The sequence below is a fragment of the Gymnodraco acuticeps genome, unplaced genomic scaffold (assembly GCF_902827175.1).
Source record: "Gymnodraco acuticeps unplaced genomic scaffold, fGymAcu1.1, whole genome shotgun sequence".
Taxonomy (NCBI): domain Eukaryota; kingdom Metazoa; phylum Chordata; class Actinopteri; order Perciformes; family Bathydraconidae; genus Gymnodraco; species Gymnodraco acuticeps.
The window spans coordinates 121,436-142,818 of record NW_022989849.1 but is presented as its reverse complement, the minus strand read 5'-3'; the positions used below and the strand labels follow the sequence as shown (position 1 = coordinate 142,818).

General features: G+C 42.5%; 1 protein-coding gene across 1 annotated transcript in view; it reads right to left on the bottom strand.

Moving 5' to 3' along the window:
- The window catches only part of LOC117561620, a 28,051-nt gene extending 6,945 nt beyond the window's left edge, over nucleotides 1-21,106 (bottom strand). The window contains exons 1-14 of the mRNA XM_034239149.1: nucleotides 21,005-21,106; nucleotides 14,702-17,126; nucleotides 13,211-13,272; nucleotides 12,955-12,993; nucleotides 12,675-12,869; nucleotides 11,568-11,866; nucleotides 11,178-11,338; nucleotides 7,061-7,195; nucleotides 6,596-6,694; nucleotides 6,477-6,499; nucleotides 4,515-5,485; nucleotides 1,024-1,146; nucleotides 897-931; nucleotides 548-700 (exon numbers count right to left, since the gene is read on the bottom strand). Coding sequence (XP_034095040.1) covers nucleotides 548-700; nucleotides 897-931; nucleotides 1,024-1,146; nucleotides 4,515-5,485; nucleotides 6,477-6,499; nucleotides 6,596-6,694; nucleotides 7,061-7,195; nucleotides 11,178-11,338; nucleotides 11,568-11,866; nucleotides 12,675-12,869; nucleotides 12,955-12,993; nucleotides 13,211-13,272; nucleotides 14,702-16,849 — 4,443 coding nt within the window. The 5' untranslated portion in view covers nucleotides 16,850-17,126; nucleotides 21,005-21,106. The remainder of the gene's footprint in view (nucleotides 1-547; nucleotides 701-896; nucleotides 932-1,023; nucleotides 1,147-4,514; nucleotides 5,486-6,476; nucleotides 6,500-6,595; nucleotides 6,695-7,060; nucleotides 7,196-11,177; nucleotides 11,339-11,567; nucleotides 11,867-12,674; nucleotides 12,870-12,954; nucleotides 12,994-13,210; nucleotides 13,273-14,701; nucleotides 17,127-21,004) is intronic.
- Nucleotides 21,107-21,383: the final 277 nt, after the last annotated feature.

Sequence of the window (21,383 nt, the reverse complement as noted above, 5' to 3'; positions counted from 1 at the left end):
TATAAGATCTTGGTAATAGTGTATATAAGATCTTGGTAATGGTGTATATAAGATCTTGGTAATGGTGTATATAAGATCTTGGTAATAGTGTATATAAGATCTTGGTAATGGTGTATATAAGATCTTGGTAATAGTGTATATAAGATCTTGGTAATAGTGTATATATGATCTTGGTTATGGTGTATATAAGATCTTGGTAATAGTGTATATAAGATCTTGGTAATGGTGTATATAAGATCTTGGTAATGGTGTATATAAGATCTTGGTAATGGTGTATATAAGATCTTGGTAATGGTGTATATAAGATCTTGGTAATGGTGTATATAAGATCTTGGTAATGGTGTATATGAGATCTTGGTAATGGTGTATATAAGATCTTGGTAATGGTGTATATAAGATCTTGGTAATGGTGTATATAAGATCTTGGTAATGGTGTATATAAGATCTTGGTAATGGTGTATATAAGATCTTGGTAAAATAAAAAACCAATACAATTCGGCAGAAACACGAGATTAATAAACCAAACCGACAGATTTGGTGTACGTACCAAACGCAACTGAGGAAAGGCATAGATTAATCTTTCAGAGCAGTCAACTATATATGGAATAAGTTGCTGGACGATGTCGTTTAAAGTGTAGCTGGACTCGCGATAATCCGGCAGGTTGGAAATGAGCATGTGCGGGACATTCTTTTTAAGAAACTGGAAAAAAAGAGGAAAAGATGGTCATAATTACAGGTTGCTTGTTTAATGAAGATGTTTTGAGTAAACTGTATTGTGTTGGAGCAGTACGTTACAAAAGACTGAAGACTTGGCTACTAGATTGATTTATATCTTTAGAAAAAAACACATTTGTAAATCTAGCAAGACTTATTACAATAGATTTGAGGAAACCCACCAGTGCCTTAAACAAGAGTTCCGGCAACAGCGTCCCTGTGAAAGAGAGACAATGAAAATGTGAAACAAAATAAGAGAAAAGAGGCAAAATATATAATCGCATGCAGACCATGTTGAGGAATTCTTACTTATTCTCGATGGACACAGGTATTTGTCTACAAGTTCCTCGCAAGTCAGCGATTCATCTTGACATACTTCAGAGGCATTCTCGGCTCGTGAACCGCTTTGTTTCTTCGCTTTAGTCCCAGGACCTTCAAAAGATCAAATTGAAATAAAAGATTAATGTCAGGAAGAGGTGAACACCTACATGCTGGCTACTTGTTCTCTTGTGGTGTTTGATAAATAAAAGTCACCATGGTTTGCAACTCCACCTCCTCTCGTGGTCGATTATTTCACTGGAAATCCAGCCGCTAAAGGGTCGCTGTCTCACAAATGTATGTCTTTCTCCTTGACATACATCCGTCTTTTTACGGCACCATTGTTCTACAAAACACTACAACTGTACATGTCGTCTGTCATAATAGGCCTGAAGTTTAAGGGATGAGCTTAACATAACCTTAAGTCAACATAATGTTATACAAGATCATTTTCAATTCAAATTAAAGCTAAAGCGTGGCTATCCAAAAAGCCATATACTTTTGGACACCCTCATTTATCGGAGACTCTGGTTTGAGTCATTGGGAATGAACATATTCAATATTTCCATCCTTATCCTTTCCTGAAAAAAAGGGCAGGCCATATTTGTATTTCTTCATCCAAAGAAATGGAACATAGAGTAAATGATGTCAGGCACTAAAGATTTATTGGAGGTTATGGAGAGAGAATTGACAATGTTGAAACACCGTACGTGACACATCTTCAACTTTGAGGTTCTCTAGCTCACTTCTGAATATTTAAATCGTCATTATACGACAAGATACTGCAAATCCTGTCCCTAGCAGAGATGAATTGGTTCATTAGATCGACTCCAAGAAGTCCCTCCTGCTCGTTGAGACTGTGCCTGAAATATACGTCCTGTTTTGATGTGAAGAAAATATTGTTTTTGACTCCGTTTAAGGACAAGAAGATTCAACTATTGGGTCAAATCTGGCCTTATTATACCGGGAGAAGCTGCTCTCCCAAGGGCTTTTACCTGTGCTTGTTAGGAGAAGAGTAAGAGGAGGTAAAGGCTAAATCATCTAAACTAAGAGATACTTTATTGATCCCAATTTGGGAAATGTTTGCATTGCAGCAAAGCCCCCATGAAGACTGAGGAAAATATTTGTTGTGGCCAAACGGCGGTACTACACTTCCGTATCAGTCGCTGGACCCGGAAAGACTTTTCCCCATTGACTAACATTGGGAAAGAGACGTCTGTAAATCGTTGGATAATCTTTTTTTAAACTAAATAAGCTGCCCAGTATGAACGTTTGTATAGCCCTTATTAAAAACATTCGGTCCTCAAGTTGTAAAATGTGCAAATAAAGTTATTCTGAGAGTTATTTTCATCGACATTATGAACGCAGATCTAACCCACGGGACCGCGCCGCCCGGCACGTTCATTTGACGTGTTCAGTACTACTTTTTCGAGTTTTACCTTTACCCATGGATGCACAATAAGAACGGATTATATGAATACTTTCGTGACGTTTTGCTCTCTCAAAAGTTGGGCCATTTTATCATAATGCGCCAATGAGCAACTCTCATAGGAATGAACGAGGCCCCGCCTCCCACGCTGTATCCAATTCTTATTATACATCCACGGTTGCAGCAGCATTAAAAACAAAACGAGTAGAAATTAAAGGTGGGGTAGGTGATTTTGGAGAAACTAGCTCGAGTGCGCTAGAATTTGAAAATACACCACCAGAAGAAATCTGCCACTTCCTTACAGAGCCCCTCCTCCAACACACACGAACGCGCACATGACCAATGAGGGCACGAGATAAGTTTGTGCACAGATGGAAGGCTGACAGGCAGGTAGGCCATCCAGTTACTTTAGCCGGCTCAGATGATTGGTCGTGCTTTTTACAGCGCCACGGCCTCCACAGATTATGTTTTTTTATGGATTTTTTGTCAAAGCACTTCAGATATTCATTGCTATCGGGATGTTAAGAGCATTCCATGGAATATAACAAGTGTATCTCGAGCCGGTTTCTCAAACTTACCTACCCCACCTTTAAGGGCTCCCAACTAACTTTTTTCCCCATCCTCCCGGAACCGTCCCGAAATACAATCTAAGCCGTCCCGAAATTAATGTGGACCGTCCCGAATTTAAAATCTTAGTTTTTCTACATTATCATTAGTTAAAATCATTCAAAGTGACCTTTAACATAAATAAAACATCATACAAATCATTAGATGATAATTCATCAACTTTTTTATTTGAGTAAATCATTCAATCACATAAACAAAGGCCAAATATATTTAAACAAACACAAACGATAAAATTACTCTAATATTGAATCCAATCAAGTCCCATCCAATTAACAAAAAAATCCAACACTCTGTCCTGAAGACAGAACCCAGAGTAACCGCTAACCAGGATGACAGTCTGTAACACAGTCAGGAGACCTTTACAAACGGCCCCGCCCCCTGCACACGGACGGGAGAGAGAGATCTCGTCTGGATTGGAAAGCTCGAAAATACATCATAGACGCATGTTGTAGTCTTATTGCATATTAGAAACGGAGTTGGCGAAACTAAAACTGCGATATAATGTTTATGTAGCAATAATACATATGACATGTATTTTTTAAATGTCTCCAGTACCGATAAAAAGTCCGATAACGTCGGAGTTTAACGTTACCACTGTCTTTAATAATTCCGGCCCGGGGCCCGTTTAATACCGGGGCTCGGTACCCCATCCCTACATGGAGAGAGGCGCAGCATATTGCTAAGGACTAAATACGATGGAGAGTTCTCATCTCAGCCTTATACCATAGGGGATGAAGAGGAGTAAGTAAATAAAGAGGCCGGCGCTCCAGGGTCTGGTTCTGCTGTGCGTTTTTGTGATGTAACGGTAAAACATTTCAGAATTCCTCCACGGGATGCCATTGTACATCACTCAACCCGCGAAATACACACACTCCGTACATAGCTAGACCCGCGAATTCGCGGGCACACACAGTAGCTACGTACTGTGTGTGTGTGTGTATTTCACGAGTTGCTAAATGTTTTGTGCGTGTGTGTTTATGTTGACAAGGAGGTTTAATAACTGTGTGCTACACAAAACGTGCAGTCGGTTTCATTTTCGTCGCCGTTTGTAGTAGTTAGCAGGGTATTTTTATTTTAACTCTTGTCCCAAATTCGTCCCAAAATTATTTTTTATCCTCCCCGACACTATTTTTTCCGGCCCCGGGACGTCCTTAAGCTCGAGCCCTGCCACCTTTAAAGAGTGGAAATAAACAATACTAGAATTTAAAAATCTAAAAATAGAATTAAAGCAGTATTAACATATACAGTAGGCCGTGAAGATAATTAATCTATAATCTCAAACAATAAAACACTATTGAATGGCTTTAGACACAATGTAAAGCAGGACATTATTTACATTTAGAGTTAACTAACCCTAACCCATGGAATGTAATATTAAATAAAAAATACGCCAAGTGCCAAATAAACAAGTCCCTATCAAACGTACCTTTCTGAATTGTTTTCGTCTCCACCTCTACTTCTGGAAGATGTGCATCCACAGGTGCTTTGGTGGAGCTTCCTGCAGTTTCCTGTTGAGCATCTGAAGCCTCTGTGTTGGTCTCCGATGCTTCAGCAGTGGACTCTGTGACGGTGCTCTGCTCGACCTCTGGTAAAGCTTTGAGAGAGCTTTCCATCGGCTGGGTCTCCTCTGCTGGTTCACTCTCCCTGCATTTGTCTGCTGAGTTTTCTGGAACAGCCTCTGTAGTAGTTTCTTCTTGGGAACAACTTTCAACATCCATGGGTTGTTCCACTTTAACTCCCACTCCCTCAACCTCCATTGGTTTAGCATCTCCTGCATCTTTAGCTTTGTCATGTTTTTCCTGGGGTTCAATAAGGATCACATCATCATCATCAATAATAATAGGCGTGTCTTTCGGCACAGCTTCTTGAACCGTGGTTTCAGATGGTCTTTTGACATCAGATGGTCTTTTGACATCAGATGGTCTTTTGACATCAGATGGTCTTTTAACATCAGATGTTTTTTTGACATCAGATGGTTTTTTGACATCAGATGGTTTTTTGACATCAGATGGTTTTTTGACATCAGATGTTTTTTTGACATCAGATGTTTTTTTGACATCAGATGTTTTTTTGACATCAGATGGTTTTTTGACATCAGATGGTTTTTTGACATCAGGCTGTTTTTCTGGAGCTGTGGAAGGTTTTTTCTTCACCACAGTCTTTTTCACAGCTCCCTTCGCAGGAACCTTTCTCGTTTCAGATATCTGCTTGGTAGAGACGTTTTTCACTTTGGAAACCAAGACTTTGGCTTTAGTGGCACCCGTTAGGCTTTTAGCTGCACTTTTCTGATTGGTAGGCTTTCCTGATGCAGCTCCAGGAGGTTTTTTGAGGTCTTTCTGAAGAGGCTTGGTGTTAGCTGTAGTTTGAGGTGTGGAGGACTCAGACGTGGCAGGTTTTCTGTAAAGGAAAAATAATGACATGGGTTAAACAGGAGAACATTGAGAATCAAGGTATTAATGTTTTTATTAGGGCTGTCAGTCGATTAAAATATTGAATCGCATGATTGTCCATAGTTAATCGCAAATTGTATCTGTTCTAAATGTACCATAGAGGAATATTTTTCAAGTTTGTAATACTCTTAACATATGAGTGGACAAATATGCTTTATGCAAATGTTTGTTTATTACCATTGGAACAATGACAAATATTCTCCTGAATATTTTCAATACAACCTGGAACCTCTCTCTCTTCACTCTCTCCCAACCCTGTCTACTTCTTTGCACTGAGCCAGTTGCTCAAACAGACAGTGGTCGCTCCTCTGTCTTCATACCAGTCAAAGCATGAGACTGAAGTTCCCACTTAAGGTCAAAATAATGCGCTGTGATGTGCAGTCGACACGTTGGATGCGATCCGAATTATCTAACGCAGCCCCTCGTCCTCCACAATGTTAAGCTGTAGCCCCCCATTTAGCTATCGCTGTTGTTGTCCAGGTGTCTCCCCGGCAAACTTTAAAGCGTGGTCTGCCGCAAGCGAGCGGCAGGAGCGGGGCTGTCAGCATCAGCTGTGTGCTTGGCTTGCTGTTTAAAAACACCTTTTTTTGTATCCATATCTCTCGCTAGAATCTCCCACCATCCAACTAACAACAACAACGCTAAGACTTTGGGCTCTGAAACTACGGGGCGGGACGACGACAAATACACATGCGTTAATCGCACGTTAAAATTATTTGTGGCGTTAAAAGAACATTTCGTTAATTAACGCGTTAACTTGACAGCCCTAGTTTTTATATGTGGTTCATGTGGTTCATCCCCTGTGCAAAGAAACATAAATACATCATTTGGTACATTTTTATTTTCAACAAGGACATAAATAAACTAAGGAAACAACAATATTTATAGTAATAAATATAATAAAAACGGTTAAAAGAGATGAGTAAAATATATCTTACTTCTGACGAGGAATCCTTTGCTCCTGTAAACAAAATAATTTAGATTTGTGATTTTAACTGGAGCAAACAGATGAGAACATTTACATAATCCAGGGACAGAAAATCAAAAAGGGCGATACCTTTTCACAGCCAATTGGGACCCTCGTTCCTTTCACCACAAAGTCCTTAAGGATCCTTAATTTCGGAGCGTCTGCTGCATTCTCGAAACGCACCACTGCCTACATGGGCACATACACAAAAGCACATATTCGTATGTTACTTTTAAAACAAAAGCATCAGTGGATTAGATTTGGGAATCTATTTTGTACTACCGATGAGTTTATGACTAAACGGTTAAAAAAAATGATGACCCTAAAATGGGGTTTACAACAGGTTCATCAAAGATCGGACCCTTTTATTTTGCTCTTAAAGTGCACCAGACTTTATGTTAAAATGTATAAAATGTTCAACCACGGTATAGATTTCTTTGCAGATAGATTAGGGGTTTAATTCCCTGGTCAATGCTATACAAGCACTGTGGATAAAAGCAACAGATGTCAAGAGGAAACGTACATTGTGTAGTATCTTTTGCATATTAAACATACCTCACTTGTGGATCGAAACATTATAATTGAATTTGTTTTTCCAAAGTGCTCCACGGCATTCTTGATATCTGTGTAAGATAGGGATCTAGGAACACATCTGAGCATCACAACGTTTTCAGGTAGAACTTCAGCATCCTGAGAAAGAGAAAGAGAAACACGTAATTAGGAAAATAGACTGCTGAAACCGTTTGTCTTTTAAAAATGGTTTGAACAAAATTCATCCTACTAAAGAAGTGACCAATTCCACCAGACGCGGCGCGTTACGGCTAGAAGCGTCCCAGAAGCGTCTCGGCGCTGGGCTTCGCAAAAAATAGGAGGCTGGTCTATTTTTTACGTGAGGCGTTGCATAGCGCCAGGCAGGAAGCGGACCGGTCAGAGCATCCAGTCAATCCCCAAAATAAACTAATTTTGCAGACCCTATCCCTCCGTAGTCTTTCAAGTAGGAGGAGAAATGCCAGCGTTCTCTTCCGGTTTACAGGCACTGTGTAAATTATATATATATATATATTAGTGTAACGGTTCACAAAGATTTCGGTTCGGTACGTACCTCGGTTTTTAGGTCACGGTTCGGTTTGTTTTCGGTACAGCAGAAAAAATTATCACAAAACATAAAATATTTGTTTGTTTTTTAATTATTATTAAACTGTGAATAATGTATTTACTCAAATAAATACAAAATATAATAAAATAAACATTAAGGTGCAGCATTTCGATGAACTGAAATAATCTGTATTTGAACTTTACTGTACTAGTAGGCTACTCACAAAACAAATTAGTTTTGGAGTTTTAATTATTATTAAACTGTGAATATTCACTCAAATAAATACAAAATATAATAAAATAAACATTAAGGTGCAACATTTCGACGAACTGAAATAATCTGTATTTGAACTGTACTAGCACCTAAGCAGCCAGCTTGACATTAGGACTTGCTTGTCATTGTATTTTCATGTTTTTTTAAAGAAAAATGAACTTGTCCACATTGCTTGCAGAAAGGGCAGATCTGCTGACACTAACAATGTCTCCTGCTGTGGAGAACACCCTCTCTAGGGACAGAGGTAGCAGATACAGCCAGGTAGCGCTTTGCTAACATGGCAACATAAGGATATTTGGCATTTGTAATAGCTTTGGCTCGGTCTAAACTTTTTGCGAGTGGTGGAGGCTTACATGGGAGTTGGGTTTGCACTTCAGTCTTTTTTTCTTTTGGTACCGGTGATATTCACGTTCGGGTGATGCCTTTTCAAATGAGTGTGCAAGTTTGATGTATTGCCAGCCGCGTAACCAATGTTAGTTGAACAATGCCGACAAACAGCTTTGGTTCGGTCCACCTGTCTTTGTCCGTCATCCTTGTACGTAACTGCGAAACCAAAATGTTCCCAAACCGGAGACTGCAATGATGCTGGAGGATTTTCGAGCTCAACTTTATCCAGTGGCGAACCGTCAGGGCCTTCAAGGTATTCAGAGAATACCCTGGAACACTCAGATAAAACAAACAAAAAATCGAATTAATTATATAAATAAAATGTATATAAAATGAATAAATGAGAATGGTATCCGTGTCGTTGATCTGTAATATCACAGTGTTACGTTGATTTGTTTGTCCTTCTCGGACCATGCTACGCATTTCAGTGGTTTTGTGTTAGAAAATAAAGCAACCAATCAGATCTTGTTCTGGGTCGAACATCCTTCAACCAAGGTATTCTACATCCTTGATCGAATGCCCTGGCCGTTGCACTGAATGAGAGCGTACGTTTGGACTGACAGTTTGATCAACCAATCATATATTGATTTGTAGCCAATGGGCGTATTCTTTGAGAGTTCCCCTCGGTTCCAGGTGCTCTAGAAGGCCCGCTAGTTAACTGGCTCGAGACAGAGGATCTAGATGAATGCGACGAAGCAATTCATGCCATTGTATTGTTTTTAACGTTGAAATGACAAGTGCAACAGGTGAAGATGAAGTTGTTGCGGAATTGTTGCGAGTACCCTTTTCAAGACGACAATTCAGTGAAAAGACGGACATTATAATGCCGCGGAGGGGGGGGGGGGGGGCGGGTGTGTCTACAGAAGGTCCAGTTGTGATGGCCACGGTTCGCCACTGACTTTATCTGCATTCGCCATTTCGACAGCTCCTCAAATTACTGACTAAATTTGAACGCATCCCTGTGACCAGCTCTCATAGTATGCCTCTCGTCCAATGAAATGACTTGGTCGCTCTATGACACGTTGAACCTCTGAATGCTGCGACGCAGCACCTGAGATTACTTCCAAAATTTTTTTCACGTTCTCAATGTTTTACGTTATATTCATTCGGTACATTTCGGCACCGAAACGAAGGGCCCGTACCGAATAATTTCGGTACGGGTACGTATACCGTTACACACCTACATAATTATGATGATTGCATTTTTTTACCACTAAAATACAGCAACACGTCTTTGATTCATGTAATTTATAACTGGACTATTACAATTATTATTAACTTTGTCTGTACAAAGTAGCCTGTACAGGAAATATGCCCAAATCAACAAAAACTACGAGCCGGCACGCAAGACGCTTTCAAGAGTAAAGGTTTACCAGAGGATTGACTGGTGATAAATCTCTGGTAAATTACACACACTGTACCAACCTTGGTCTGTCTAGGACAGGGGTCGGCAACCTTTTTGATATGAAGTGCCATTTAAAAAAGAAATTGTGATCAGTGTGCCAACTAGGGATGCCAGTGATTATTCGATTATTCGTTACAGTCTCCATAATCGAATATTATTTTTAAAAATCGATTTTATTTATATATTTTTTTATTATTATTTATGTTTTTTTTTTTTTTTGGCTTAGTTTCAGCCAAAATATAGACTAATGCTAATAATAGTAATAGTATTAATAATTGTAAATGGCCATTGGTCACACCACCAGTTTGTTTTACTGTAAACTTGGAGGAAGCCTGCGTGCAGAGCAGACTGCTGCTGCAGCATGCTACACACCGACCCCGCCCCCCCTCTCACGTGCGACTCAAGATGAACAAAGCTGCAGGTAAAAAGAGTTCCTCCTCGTGGAACTACTTCGAACTCAGAAGTCCAAAGGAAGTTAAATGCAAGCTCTGCGAAAAGACGTTGGTCTATCACAGCTCAACCGCAACAATGCGTTTTGAGTGCATCCATTTGAAGATGCGCGATGCACGCACAATTTATTTATTGCAATGCTGCTATTATTAATAATACAGGCTACAGCCTGTATTAATAATAGCATTGCAATAAATAAATTGCTATAATAATATTTATTGCAATGCTGCTATTATTAATACAAGCTGTAGCCTGTATTTAATAATGGCAGCATTGCAATAAATACATTGTGCGCGCATAGCGCATCTCCAAATAAAAAGGCAATGGCAGGCACTTTAGAAAATAACAAAAAATAAACCAACATCATGTACTGTTAAACATGTTCCAGTAAAGAAAACAACGGAATTCCTTTTGTCTGAGTTTTTTTTTTCTCTCCCGCAGGGAGAATAATCGATTATTATTCGCCAGGGCTGCCGAATAATCGATTTTGATCATGGTCAGTTTCTGGTAACCCTAGTGCCGACGCTCGTGAATGGTCAACAGGGGGGGGGGGGGGGTGAAGAGCTCGACGTTCGTGAACTGTCAACAGGAGGGCGGGGGAGCCTCGCTGTGGACCTCTTTCATCCGTTAGCGCAACTTACATGATGCGGTTTAAACAAATTTAAATAATTGGTTTAAACGGCATGATAATGACGACCGTCCGTCCTGTGATTCTCCAGAACACACAGATGGCCAGTCCGCCCCTGTGTAGCATATTATTTTCTATGAGAGATGAGCAGATCGCCACTGGGCTTTCAACTAAAGACACAGCCACGCAAAAACTGCGGCATTTGTACAGCTCCTTATGGGTAGCCTACTGCAATTTGTGAAATGCTGGAGCGCTCCGGCAGCACTATACCCCTGATCGCAGGAATTCTACTGGAGTTAAAGAGAGCGGGGCTGCGTTGCGTGCATAGCTTCCTTCTGCAGGTAACGGGGAGACGAGCTCTGGCGATGTGGTGGCACGCTTGCCAGGGGTTGCCAACCCCTGGTCTAGGACTTGCCATGTTCTTCATATTTACCTTAGAGGGCTTTTTTGTCCTAGGCTTTCCTGCTGTTGCTGAGGTGGAGGCTGAGGAAGATGCATTTGAAGACTTCAGCTTGGCTAGCTCGGCCAGTAAGGCAGGAGCCAGAGATTTAACCACGGCTTCCAGGTCAGAAGGGTTCGCCAAAGACTGCGCAGCTAAAGAGAGGGAAACAAAAAGAGCGTCAATGAAAATTGTTGTGTTTCGGCCTCAATGGTACTTTCTTACGTTGCATACAATAAAATGCCAAATATGGTGTTCCACAAGGATTAGTACTCGGTCCTCTTGTTTTGTGTTTACTTATTGCCTCTGAGATTCAAGGGTACAATTGACACACAATACATCTTTAAACCTGGGCTACAAGTCTTTCAAATGTTGTGAATTTACCTGTTGCTCCCAGGAGTTTCTTAGCCAGGTTTTCTGCACTGCTTGCCCTCTTTTGCCGATTCCTCCTTGTTGGCGATCGTCTCTCGTCATTTCCCTTCAGAGGTGATAGTCTCTCGCGGCTATTGTTCGGAGATGACCATCTCTCGTGGCTACTCCTTGGAGATAATCGTCTGTCGTATCTCCTCCATGGTGAGGACATTTGGTCGTCTCTCCTTGGCGACCATTTTCTCTCAGAGCTCCTTGATCGTGATCGATAGCGGGAGGAGTTATACCGTGGAGAAAATGAACGAGACCGGGACCTGATGAAAGTACAGATGAAATCTTATGATAATCCAGAATCAGTTAACATTTCAAGCTTTGGTTTTTCCAGGGGGAGCTAAATGCTAACGCTGATGCAGATAATCTTCAAGGGGGTGACAAACACAAATACACAGTGGGCCAAAATAAAAAAAATGGGTACTAGTCGAGGGCCGGACTGGTTCAATGTTTATTGCAAAACGTATTGAAGTTAACTTATTGCACATATTAAACCTGGAACTAACAAAGCTTAAATTATTGCCTATAAAAACTACATTAAACATTAAATAATCAGTTGCATTCATTTCTTATGGCTCTATCTGCAGCTTTTCCAGAGTCATTTCTTATGGCTCTATCTGCAGCTTTTCTTAGGATTACATTTTCCCACAGGCCAACAACAGCTTCAAAAAAACTATTTCCCTCAAAGAAAAAAAACAAACATGCCCCGTTGTCGCAAGAGAAAAAGTGCGGAAGGAAACATCCATTGAAACTCAGTTTGCTGCTCTGTGATGCTAGGTCAAGCCAGATACTTGGCATCTCATCTTGGGTGCAAGTTCATCAATGACAACAGGCTCATGGGGTCAGGCTCTGAGCGGAGGAGATCCTCAGGATGGAGTGAAGGTGTGCGTGCAATATACCAGCGGGCCAGATCTAATAGTAATGAAAAATGATCCTGCGGGCCGAAATTAAATCCACCACGGGCCTGCTTTGGCCCCCGGGCCTTGAGTTTGACACATGTGTCCTAGAGGAACATATTTGGTAATGGCAATGTACTGTTATTGGTCTAATAAGAATGTATGCATCACACACCTGCGATTGTGTCTGGAGCTGTGCGGCAAGCGTGATGAACTCCTGCGTTTTTCCCTTTTACCCTCCGAGCCATGGCGACGGGGGCTTGGCGAATGGGAATAAGAACGAGAGCGGCTTCCACGTCTGGTTTTCTGACGCTGCTGGTAAGACTGTGAAGAGGTTTTGGGCGAGGGCTTGGTATCTTTACCTGCAGCACTGAAGGGGGCAATGGACGAGAAAAAGCTCAGTGAAGGATCTCATCCAAATGTGTATGCACAAGACAAATAAAATCTCACAGTACCTGGACTTGAACCCTATCTCACCATCCCACAGTGGATGTCTGTGAAGAAAGAAAAAACAGATAGGCATTTTAAAAACAGGTCAAAAGAGGTTTAGGTTAGAAAGCAAATATGTTTTATTATTTAATCTTGTTAGTCAAGACACTTGTTTAAGTAAATAGAATCCACAGTTGGTGTACATATAACTGAAATGATGCTTCCCAGTGTAGTCTGAGATACAGTCGTCAGAAATAGACGTAGAAAAAGAAAAAGACTGACTGTGTTCGGAGGAGTCTGCAGTTCTCAAGGTGAAGGGCGGTGTTCTGGTGTGAGATCCAATCCTATTAGAACGACAAGCGCAGCATTTAGATAAAACTCATTATCGACACATCTGTTATCGGCTCTTACATCTGAACTGTCCTTTTTGTGATGTCTGAAAACAGATATCCTTAATTAGACATCAGGAGCCTTAAAGAGGAAACAGGAACACGCCGTTCTGTCGAGTGTCAATTTCAAATGTCCATTTCCATTTCTCCCCACTTGTGTAGAAATCAGTTATTGTTGATAAGTGTTCATGTAAAAAAAATAAAATATGGTTTCTTTAAACCTTCAGCCAACAGCAGTCTTTCAGATTACAGGAACAATCGGGAGCCCAAGAGACGCTGAGACATTAGCCAACAGTATATAAAGATGTAAGTGTTAAAATGGTGGCTTTGATATAAGCCAAAACAAATGTTATCTTATGGACAAAATAAGGGACATGAAATCCTACTTTGACAACAATTTCCTTTAAAAAAAGTCAGCAAATATAAAACACATACAGGGGTGCCAGTAACAAACATAACATTTTCTCCTTCTTGGGTTCTTGATGTTACGATCAGTCGGGTTCTTCTGTCCTCTGGGGTTTTAGAAGATTTCCTGATGTTTGTAGAAGGTAATCTCAGCAGAAATCCCCCAGACAGGAAGATGTGGAAAGGGGTGGGCCGGCATCTTCTTTTTTTTTTATTAGACAAAATGTGAATTGCACAAAGGGGTGGATAGTGAAAGCTAGATGATTGCGTGATTCATGAAGTAAGATGCTTTGGGGTTGATGTATTCGCAGTTGGAATTCCTTTTGGGTAATTTTTTGGGGCAAAAGAGGGGCTAAGCTTCAAATAGTAGTATCAGTATTACAACAAAAGATTGATACTCAATGTTGGATAAAACAATGTTTTACCGAGAGCTCCAATATTAGGAATACAAGATAGAAATTGTCACTATCTACTTTCAAAAACAATGTAGAAATTAAAATACAAATGTTGGCAGAAAAAAGATAAAAAGGGAACGACAGCCATCTTCGCCACGTCTTCTTGGTCCCATGTTCAAAAACCGTCTCAAACGTTGGTCGCATCTCATTTTATCAAACAATGCAACATTAAAAAGTTTGTGTAAATCTGACAATTGCTACTACATACCAATGACTGTCATCTCTCGTAAGTAGACAATACAAAATAATAGTAATTATAATAAGTTTGTAACTTTGTTTTTTGCACATACACACACACACAAAAAAGTGGTACAAAGGTTATACGTGGTGACAGTGTTTCTACCAGCATGTCTGAGTTATTGTTGGTCAATTCAGAAAATATTTTACATAAATACTTTGAATGGAACCCCTTTCACATTTTTCAACCTTTTTCCAACTCCCAAAGACATAACATTTAAATTGATGACAAATTGAAAACAAACCCACAACTTCCATAAGTGAACAGGGTGCAGACTTCCACTCACCTTCATACGAGTACATTCTTTGTTACACAGAGAACAGGTATGTGGAAAGATTCTCGGCGAGGCCGCCGCATAGTCATGCATCATGGCAACAGACAGCATACGTATGGGGACGTGATGAACTGCTTGAGTCTGCGTCTTGGATGCTGGCACCGGCGGAGGAGGGAGGTTCATCGGGCCCGGGATCTGCTGTGTTGCAGCTGGAGGATCACTGGCAGGGAAAACACCACCAGGATGCTGCATGACACCAGTCACAGAATAACCTGGTGGCCACAGAGATTGTCCTATCAGCGGTATTTGCTGCTGAACCTGATGCTGCCTCGGCTGCTTCGGCTGCTGCTTCGGCTGCTGCATCGGCTGCTGCTTCGGCTGCTGCATCTGCTGCTGCATCGGCTGCTGCTTCGGCTGCTGCTTCGGCTGCTGCATCGGCTGCTGCATCTGCTTCGGCTGCTGCATCTGCATCGGCTGCTGCATCGGCTGCTGCATCTGCTTCGGCTGCTGCATCGGCTGCTGCATCGGCTGCTGCATCGGCTGCATCTGCTGCTGCATCGGCTGCATCTGCTTTTTCATCTGCTCCGGAACTGTAGACCCTTGTCCTTGAGTTTTACCCTGAACCTTGGTGCCACTGGCCTGATTACTGCCAATGAGCACCAGGCCAGGTCTGCTGGGATGCACACCGTGGTACTGAGAAACAGGTGGTTGGGTTTTGGACGTCGGCTGCCGATCTGCAGGTAGTTCTTTCAAAGTACCGTGTTTAGGGGGCTCAGACTTGAGAAGCCTGATGTCCGTGTCTTTCTTCGGCAGAGAGAAAGAGCTGAGATGGGATTGGGGAGTCTGATTTGGCGGGTTCGGCAATCGTTTAGTCTGATCATGGATTTGGGGAGCCCCAGAGCTCAGTCGTGAACCGTATGAAGAACTGAGACTGGAAATAGAGCTCGTCTGGCCTCGTGAAGAACCCAAAGCACTGCTTTTCACCTCCGCTGAGCTTGTTTGCAGTAGTTCTTGACTGCGTCTGCTACTATCGTAAGTGTCCATTTGCATCAGACTTCCACTACCACCACTGGCTCTCCCAATCTCATCTCCTGTATATTTGCCAGTATGTCCATAGTCTATCACTTTACTTAGCTGGTTAACAGCTGATGATGTTTCCTCCTGCCGCATCCTTGGCCCTCCAGAACTGCTCAAATGTTGACTGTCCAATCCACTCACAGTTCTGGGGGGTTGGGGTTTTGCCTGAGAGTCATCCGTGGCTTTCTTGGTCTTCTCAATGCGGATTTGCCTCAAGATGAACGGCAGGTTAGCGGGGGTGATCTGGTCTTCGGGGTAGGAGATGAGATGTTCCAAGTCCTCTTTCTGAAGTCCAAAGTGCACAAGGATGTTGGACGCTGATTCAGAGGTGTACTTGGGTCGACTGGACTCTGTAGGCGCAGGAGCAGGTTTATCTGGCCGTGGGTAGTCAAAACCATCACCTAAGCCTGGAATGGACTGCCTGTCACGTTCTCTTTCACTGGAGGCATTGAACCTACCGTTATCAGCGCTTGCATAGTTGGACGAAGCAGGTGGTGGATAAAATGTATTGTAATCTTCAGAAGGGGGCCTTTTGTAGAGTGATGACCAGTCCATTGAGCTACTGCCACTTTCAGCTCCTGATTGTCTTTGTCCTACAGAGGCAGAGATGGAGGGCATTGGGTAGGAGGACCTCCCTGTGCCTTGTGAGGAGAGAAACCCCTCGCTTGGAGGGCTGGTATAGCGAGGGCCCTGGTCTATGGGCGGATGTGTTGGTTGGTTAAGAAGCCTCACCTCCTCTCTGGCCCTGCTAATTTGCATGTCTATGGACCTCTCTATGTTCTCATCTATGTTGGCCCGACCCTGGTCAGGCCTGTAGCTCATGTTTGGGGGCAGCAGTGATGGGGACAGCAGTGATGGGAGCAGCAGTGATGGGGACAGCAGTGATGGGAGCATCGCCCTAGATTTGGTAGGAGCCGCAGGAGCCGCAGGAGAAGCTCCGGCAGGGCCGAAGCCAGACCCAGGAAGAAGGTGAGAGGCTACCCTCCGAGGGTCCCTCTCTGCCGGGATGTTAGGGAGTCCATACTGCCCCTGGGAGGAACTTTGGTTCCCATGGGCATAGGGGTTGTACATTGGATGGGACATGGCGTTTGTGATCTTCAGAAGGTTGAGGAGGTTGATCGCCGCTGCAGTTGGGGAGGGGGCTGTCGTGGGTATAAAGGGAGCAAGGGTGTTTGAATTGGTTGTCAAGTTCGACGGTCGGCTGCGGACGGTGAAAGCGTTGTTTATCTGCGTCAGTGCTAGCTGGGCTTTCAGTTGAGCCAGCAGCAGGAGCGCGCACCCTGGGAGGCCTCCGAGTAGGGGGCCAGTTAGGGGCCCTGCAGCAGGAGAGGGGGCACAACGCTCCGATACCAATGCAAAGCTGAAAAGTTAGGAAACAAAAAGGAAGGGGTTAATGAATGAGACAGGGCTGCAGCTTCTTGGGCGGGTCAAATCCTTCATCCGGTTGGTCCTGGCTCAACTTGTTCACTCTGGTCTTGTCGAACACATTTCATTCGTTGTTCTCTTCTAGGTCGACACTAGCGAGAAAGAACAGAGGAGGCAAAAGTACCAAGCATAGAAAAAGAGAAAACACAAGGTCACTGCTGTTAACAGGAAATACCAAAACAAACTTATTTATTTCCTATTAATGCTTATCTGTGAAGGAAAGAGTTGAGAGGCACCAGCAGACACGCAAAGCACGATGTAATAAGTCACAATTGCTATTTTTATTGCAGAATGTTACATTAAAACAAACTGATAGATCAACCTAAAAACACTGCGCTGAGTAATGGTAGTGAAAGACATTCGTAATAGGATTAAACTTCCCGTACTACAAGAGTCAGCAATATCTGACTTTCTTCTGAAGACGCATACAAAAAAAGTGTTTTCATTCCATAAGACAAACGCAGAGAATATTGTTTTGTAGCTGACAAATCCAATGTCAGAGTTTGGCAGATCTGGTACAAAACAGCAACTCTGAGACGTAGAAGCCATGTCGAACACTGAATACAAGGATATGTCGCTCATGATGCATTTTAACTAACCCTGACAGTAGCATCATGATTACCCAGGCCTAGATGAAGGCAACATTCAGACTGACTTTAGTTCTGCTTGATGTCGGTGATATAGCAGGGGTGATGGTGTAGAAGAAAATGCAGGAGACACAACACCAGCAATTTCCTCAGTCAAGGGTTGGGTTGGACAGGTGTAAAAATCTTCAAACCGGTATGATTTGAACCCAAACACCAGACTGTTGTTGAAGGCTACTTTTGGCTGGCTAATACATGTGGCTAAAATGCAAGAATGTGTCATTATAACAAATGCCAGTTTGCATTAAAGAGTCTCCCAACAACTGTTGTGCAATGAAATATTGGGCTACTAGTAATCCTGAACAGTCAGCTTAAAAAAGAAGGTGCGATACCGTTCCGATCAGTGTTTCCGCAAGAGCAGGGGGGGGGTGAGACGTCACGTCGTGTCACGTGACTTGAATTTTGAATTGAGCCGTCCCTTAAGTTATAGATACTATCTCTTTACATATTAGTGATGGGAACTCTTTCGGCTCCTAAACGGCTCTTTATTTTACCACGGAGCCTTAGTTTCGCTGCTGCGAGCCTCCGGCGCTCGCAGTTCACGCGTGTGGTCCACTGGCACCCCCCGCCAAGGCTCGCCGGCAGTACACTTTCCGTCACAGGAACATACTTTGCTGGTGGCGAAAATAATCCCATCAGACTCCTTTGCCCGTCCCTTTTCGTCATTTTAAGCGATAAAAACTCGATCTTCTCTCTAAAATTTTTGGGCGCCCTCGGCTCGAGTTCAGGACGTTCCGAGCTGAATAAGAGCGTCAAATGACGGCAAGACGCCACCCTGGCGGAAACGCTGGTTCCGATAAATATCAATAATTTAGAACATCGCGGGGAAATTCCTTCGACTAATTTTGAAGTTTTGGGGGAAGCCGGAAGTGACGTCAGTGCGGGAACGCTTCACTGTGCGGCAAGAGAGCCAAACACGGACAAAGTGTGTTGTCATGCGTAGAAATGGTGAATTACTGAGTTTAGGCACGTTAATAACGCTTTAATGAAGTTGACTACAGTATATTCTTATTAGTCAGTGCTTTCATGTCAATTCGGCGAACATAAACATAAATGATCGTGGTGAAGATGATGATTAAATTAGGATTAAAAATCGGTAGTGAGAGATGCATACTTGGCAACCTTGAGACCTCAGAAAACGGGAGCATTTCAAAACCACCGCGGGGGGAGGGTGCTAGTGGATCCCCGGAGCTGCTAGTGGATCGCCGGAGCTGTTAGATTAACATTAACATGCTTATTGTAGTTCTGAGTGCACTGCCTTGCGGCCTGTAGCACCATCCTCTTGATGGAACGTGTGGGCTGGATCAGGAAAGGAGTGGGCAGAGGGTCGAGTTGTCGATACTTGTTCTGTTTTTCTGTGACTATCTAGTTGCGCACGCTACTAAAGAGACGCGCTACCATGGAAACCAAACAATGGTGTAGCTGTAATAAAGTCAGAGTGGAAACAGTCCTGAGTAAATCTGATTTTATCAGAAATCGGGAGAGGGCTATGAAATCGGGAGTCTCCCGCGAAAATCGGGAGAGTTGGCAAGTATGGCCGGATGTGATATAAAAACAAATCGATTATTTTTGTAGTTGTAAACTCAAGTGGATGAAACTACATTTATTAGTGCTTTCATGTCAATTCGGCGAACATGATACATTAAATGATCGTGAGGATGATGATTAAAAATCATTTGTTTGAGCCGTCTGCATTTCCTGATGAAAAAACAAACCGATGCTTTTTGTAGTTGTAGTACACCAACATGGATTAAAGCGTTTTTCACCACAATGTTGGGAAATTAATGGATAAAATGCACGGATTATTATTATTATTATTATTCCCACTCCCGCAGCGAGGCTCCCCCCGTTGACAGTTTACGTGGGCTGGGTGCAGTGGCGGACTGGCCATCGAGACGAATCCCGATGGGCCGGTACCGAAGTGGGCCGGTCGGATAAGTCACTAGCACATCCCCCACTCCCCCCGTTGACAATTTACTAGCGGTGCCGTAGTGGGCCGGTCGAGAGTCCCGGGATGATTTTTAGTCCCAGTCCACCACTGTCTACATGACCGTATGATCGCCCATATTGACGCACCTAATTCCTAAACTTCTAACATAAACCGATCCTTCAGCCTCATGAGCTCTCAGACAAGTTCAACATTAAACTGTCATCATCGCTGTCTGCTGTGCGTTTGCATGCAGATGCTGGGATCCGGAACGGTGCAGCTGGAGCTCTTGGCCCGCAATTACATCACACATAATTTGGAGGGATTTGAAGAATCCCCAAGAAGATCAAGAATATGGTCAACATTGAAGGGGAGATTAATGGTTATCAAAGTACAAATATCCCAAATCAGTTCAGTGACGGTTTCAAGGGGACAATATTTACTAAAATGTATGGGTTTGGATGATGGGTGAAGCCCGTGTCACAGGCTCTTTAAATCAAACTGGTTTAAGTTTGCAAACAAGTCCATACCGGTAAATCTCGAAATCAACCCAACTTTACTATCAACAACAACATTTGATCTACCTGTACATTACATTTGACCATAGTTTGTCAGTGTGAGAATGCCCTTTTCCACTCAAAATAGCCAAATATAAGTCAATGCAAGTTGAGACACCATACAACACATCTTCAAATGACCCTAGGTTTAATTTAGATGACGCTTTTATCCAAAGCAGGTTTACAGATGGCAGAACACACACACACACACACACACAGTTGTGATCACACACTGCAACCTGCACATATGGGCTGCACAGAGGAGGAAGAAGTACTCAGATCTTGTACTTTACTTACAATTGTATTAAAATACAGTACTTGAGTAAATGTACGTGTGTACGCCTCTGATGGTGACGCAGCCGTTTGATATAAAATACAGGCCTGAGCACGACCGTTGGAGACGTTAAGACTGTCCAGATCTCATTTTAACACACAGAAAACACAACAAAACATCTGAAATGTTGTTATGTTTACTTCCTCGCGTTTATTATGGTCTAAAAAGTAAAAAAATAAAGATAAAATGGCTAAACTAGACCGGCGTGCTGCTGCTAGCCTAAAGCTAACAGCACGGCCCGGTTAATAACAACCGTTAAAGACGGTTTTTAAATGTACATGGTTAATAATCGAGTTTATTAAGCATTGTTTCGCTCCGGGTTTTATTATAATTCCGTGGTTTATTTCATACCTTCCGTTATTTGTGGATTTCTTGCGTCGCTGATGGGTGGAAACTCATCTTCGAGCTGTTAGCAGGCAGGAAATTCTATCAAGACGACTTCCTGTTTCGGTGTCGAAGCTTCAATATAAAAGCACGAGCGTTTGAAGGCGATGTGAGCACGAGGCAGTCAATTGAAGGTTTCATATTTAAAGTGCAGGGTCAGTGTATGTTTTGGTCATTAGATTTTCTTTTCACAAATGGATATTCAAAAACAAAAAACGACTGGATATTTGATTTTCATTTTCAAATTGAAAAATTGAAATACAAGGCGTTTTTCTTTATCATGGTCAAAAATGGATTTACTAAACTTAAAAAACGGGATGATTTCCATTTCCAACTTCTCAAAACA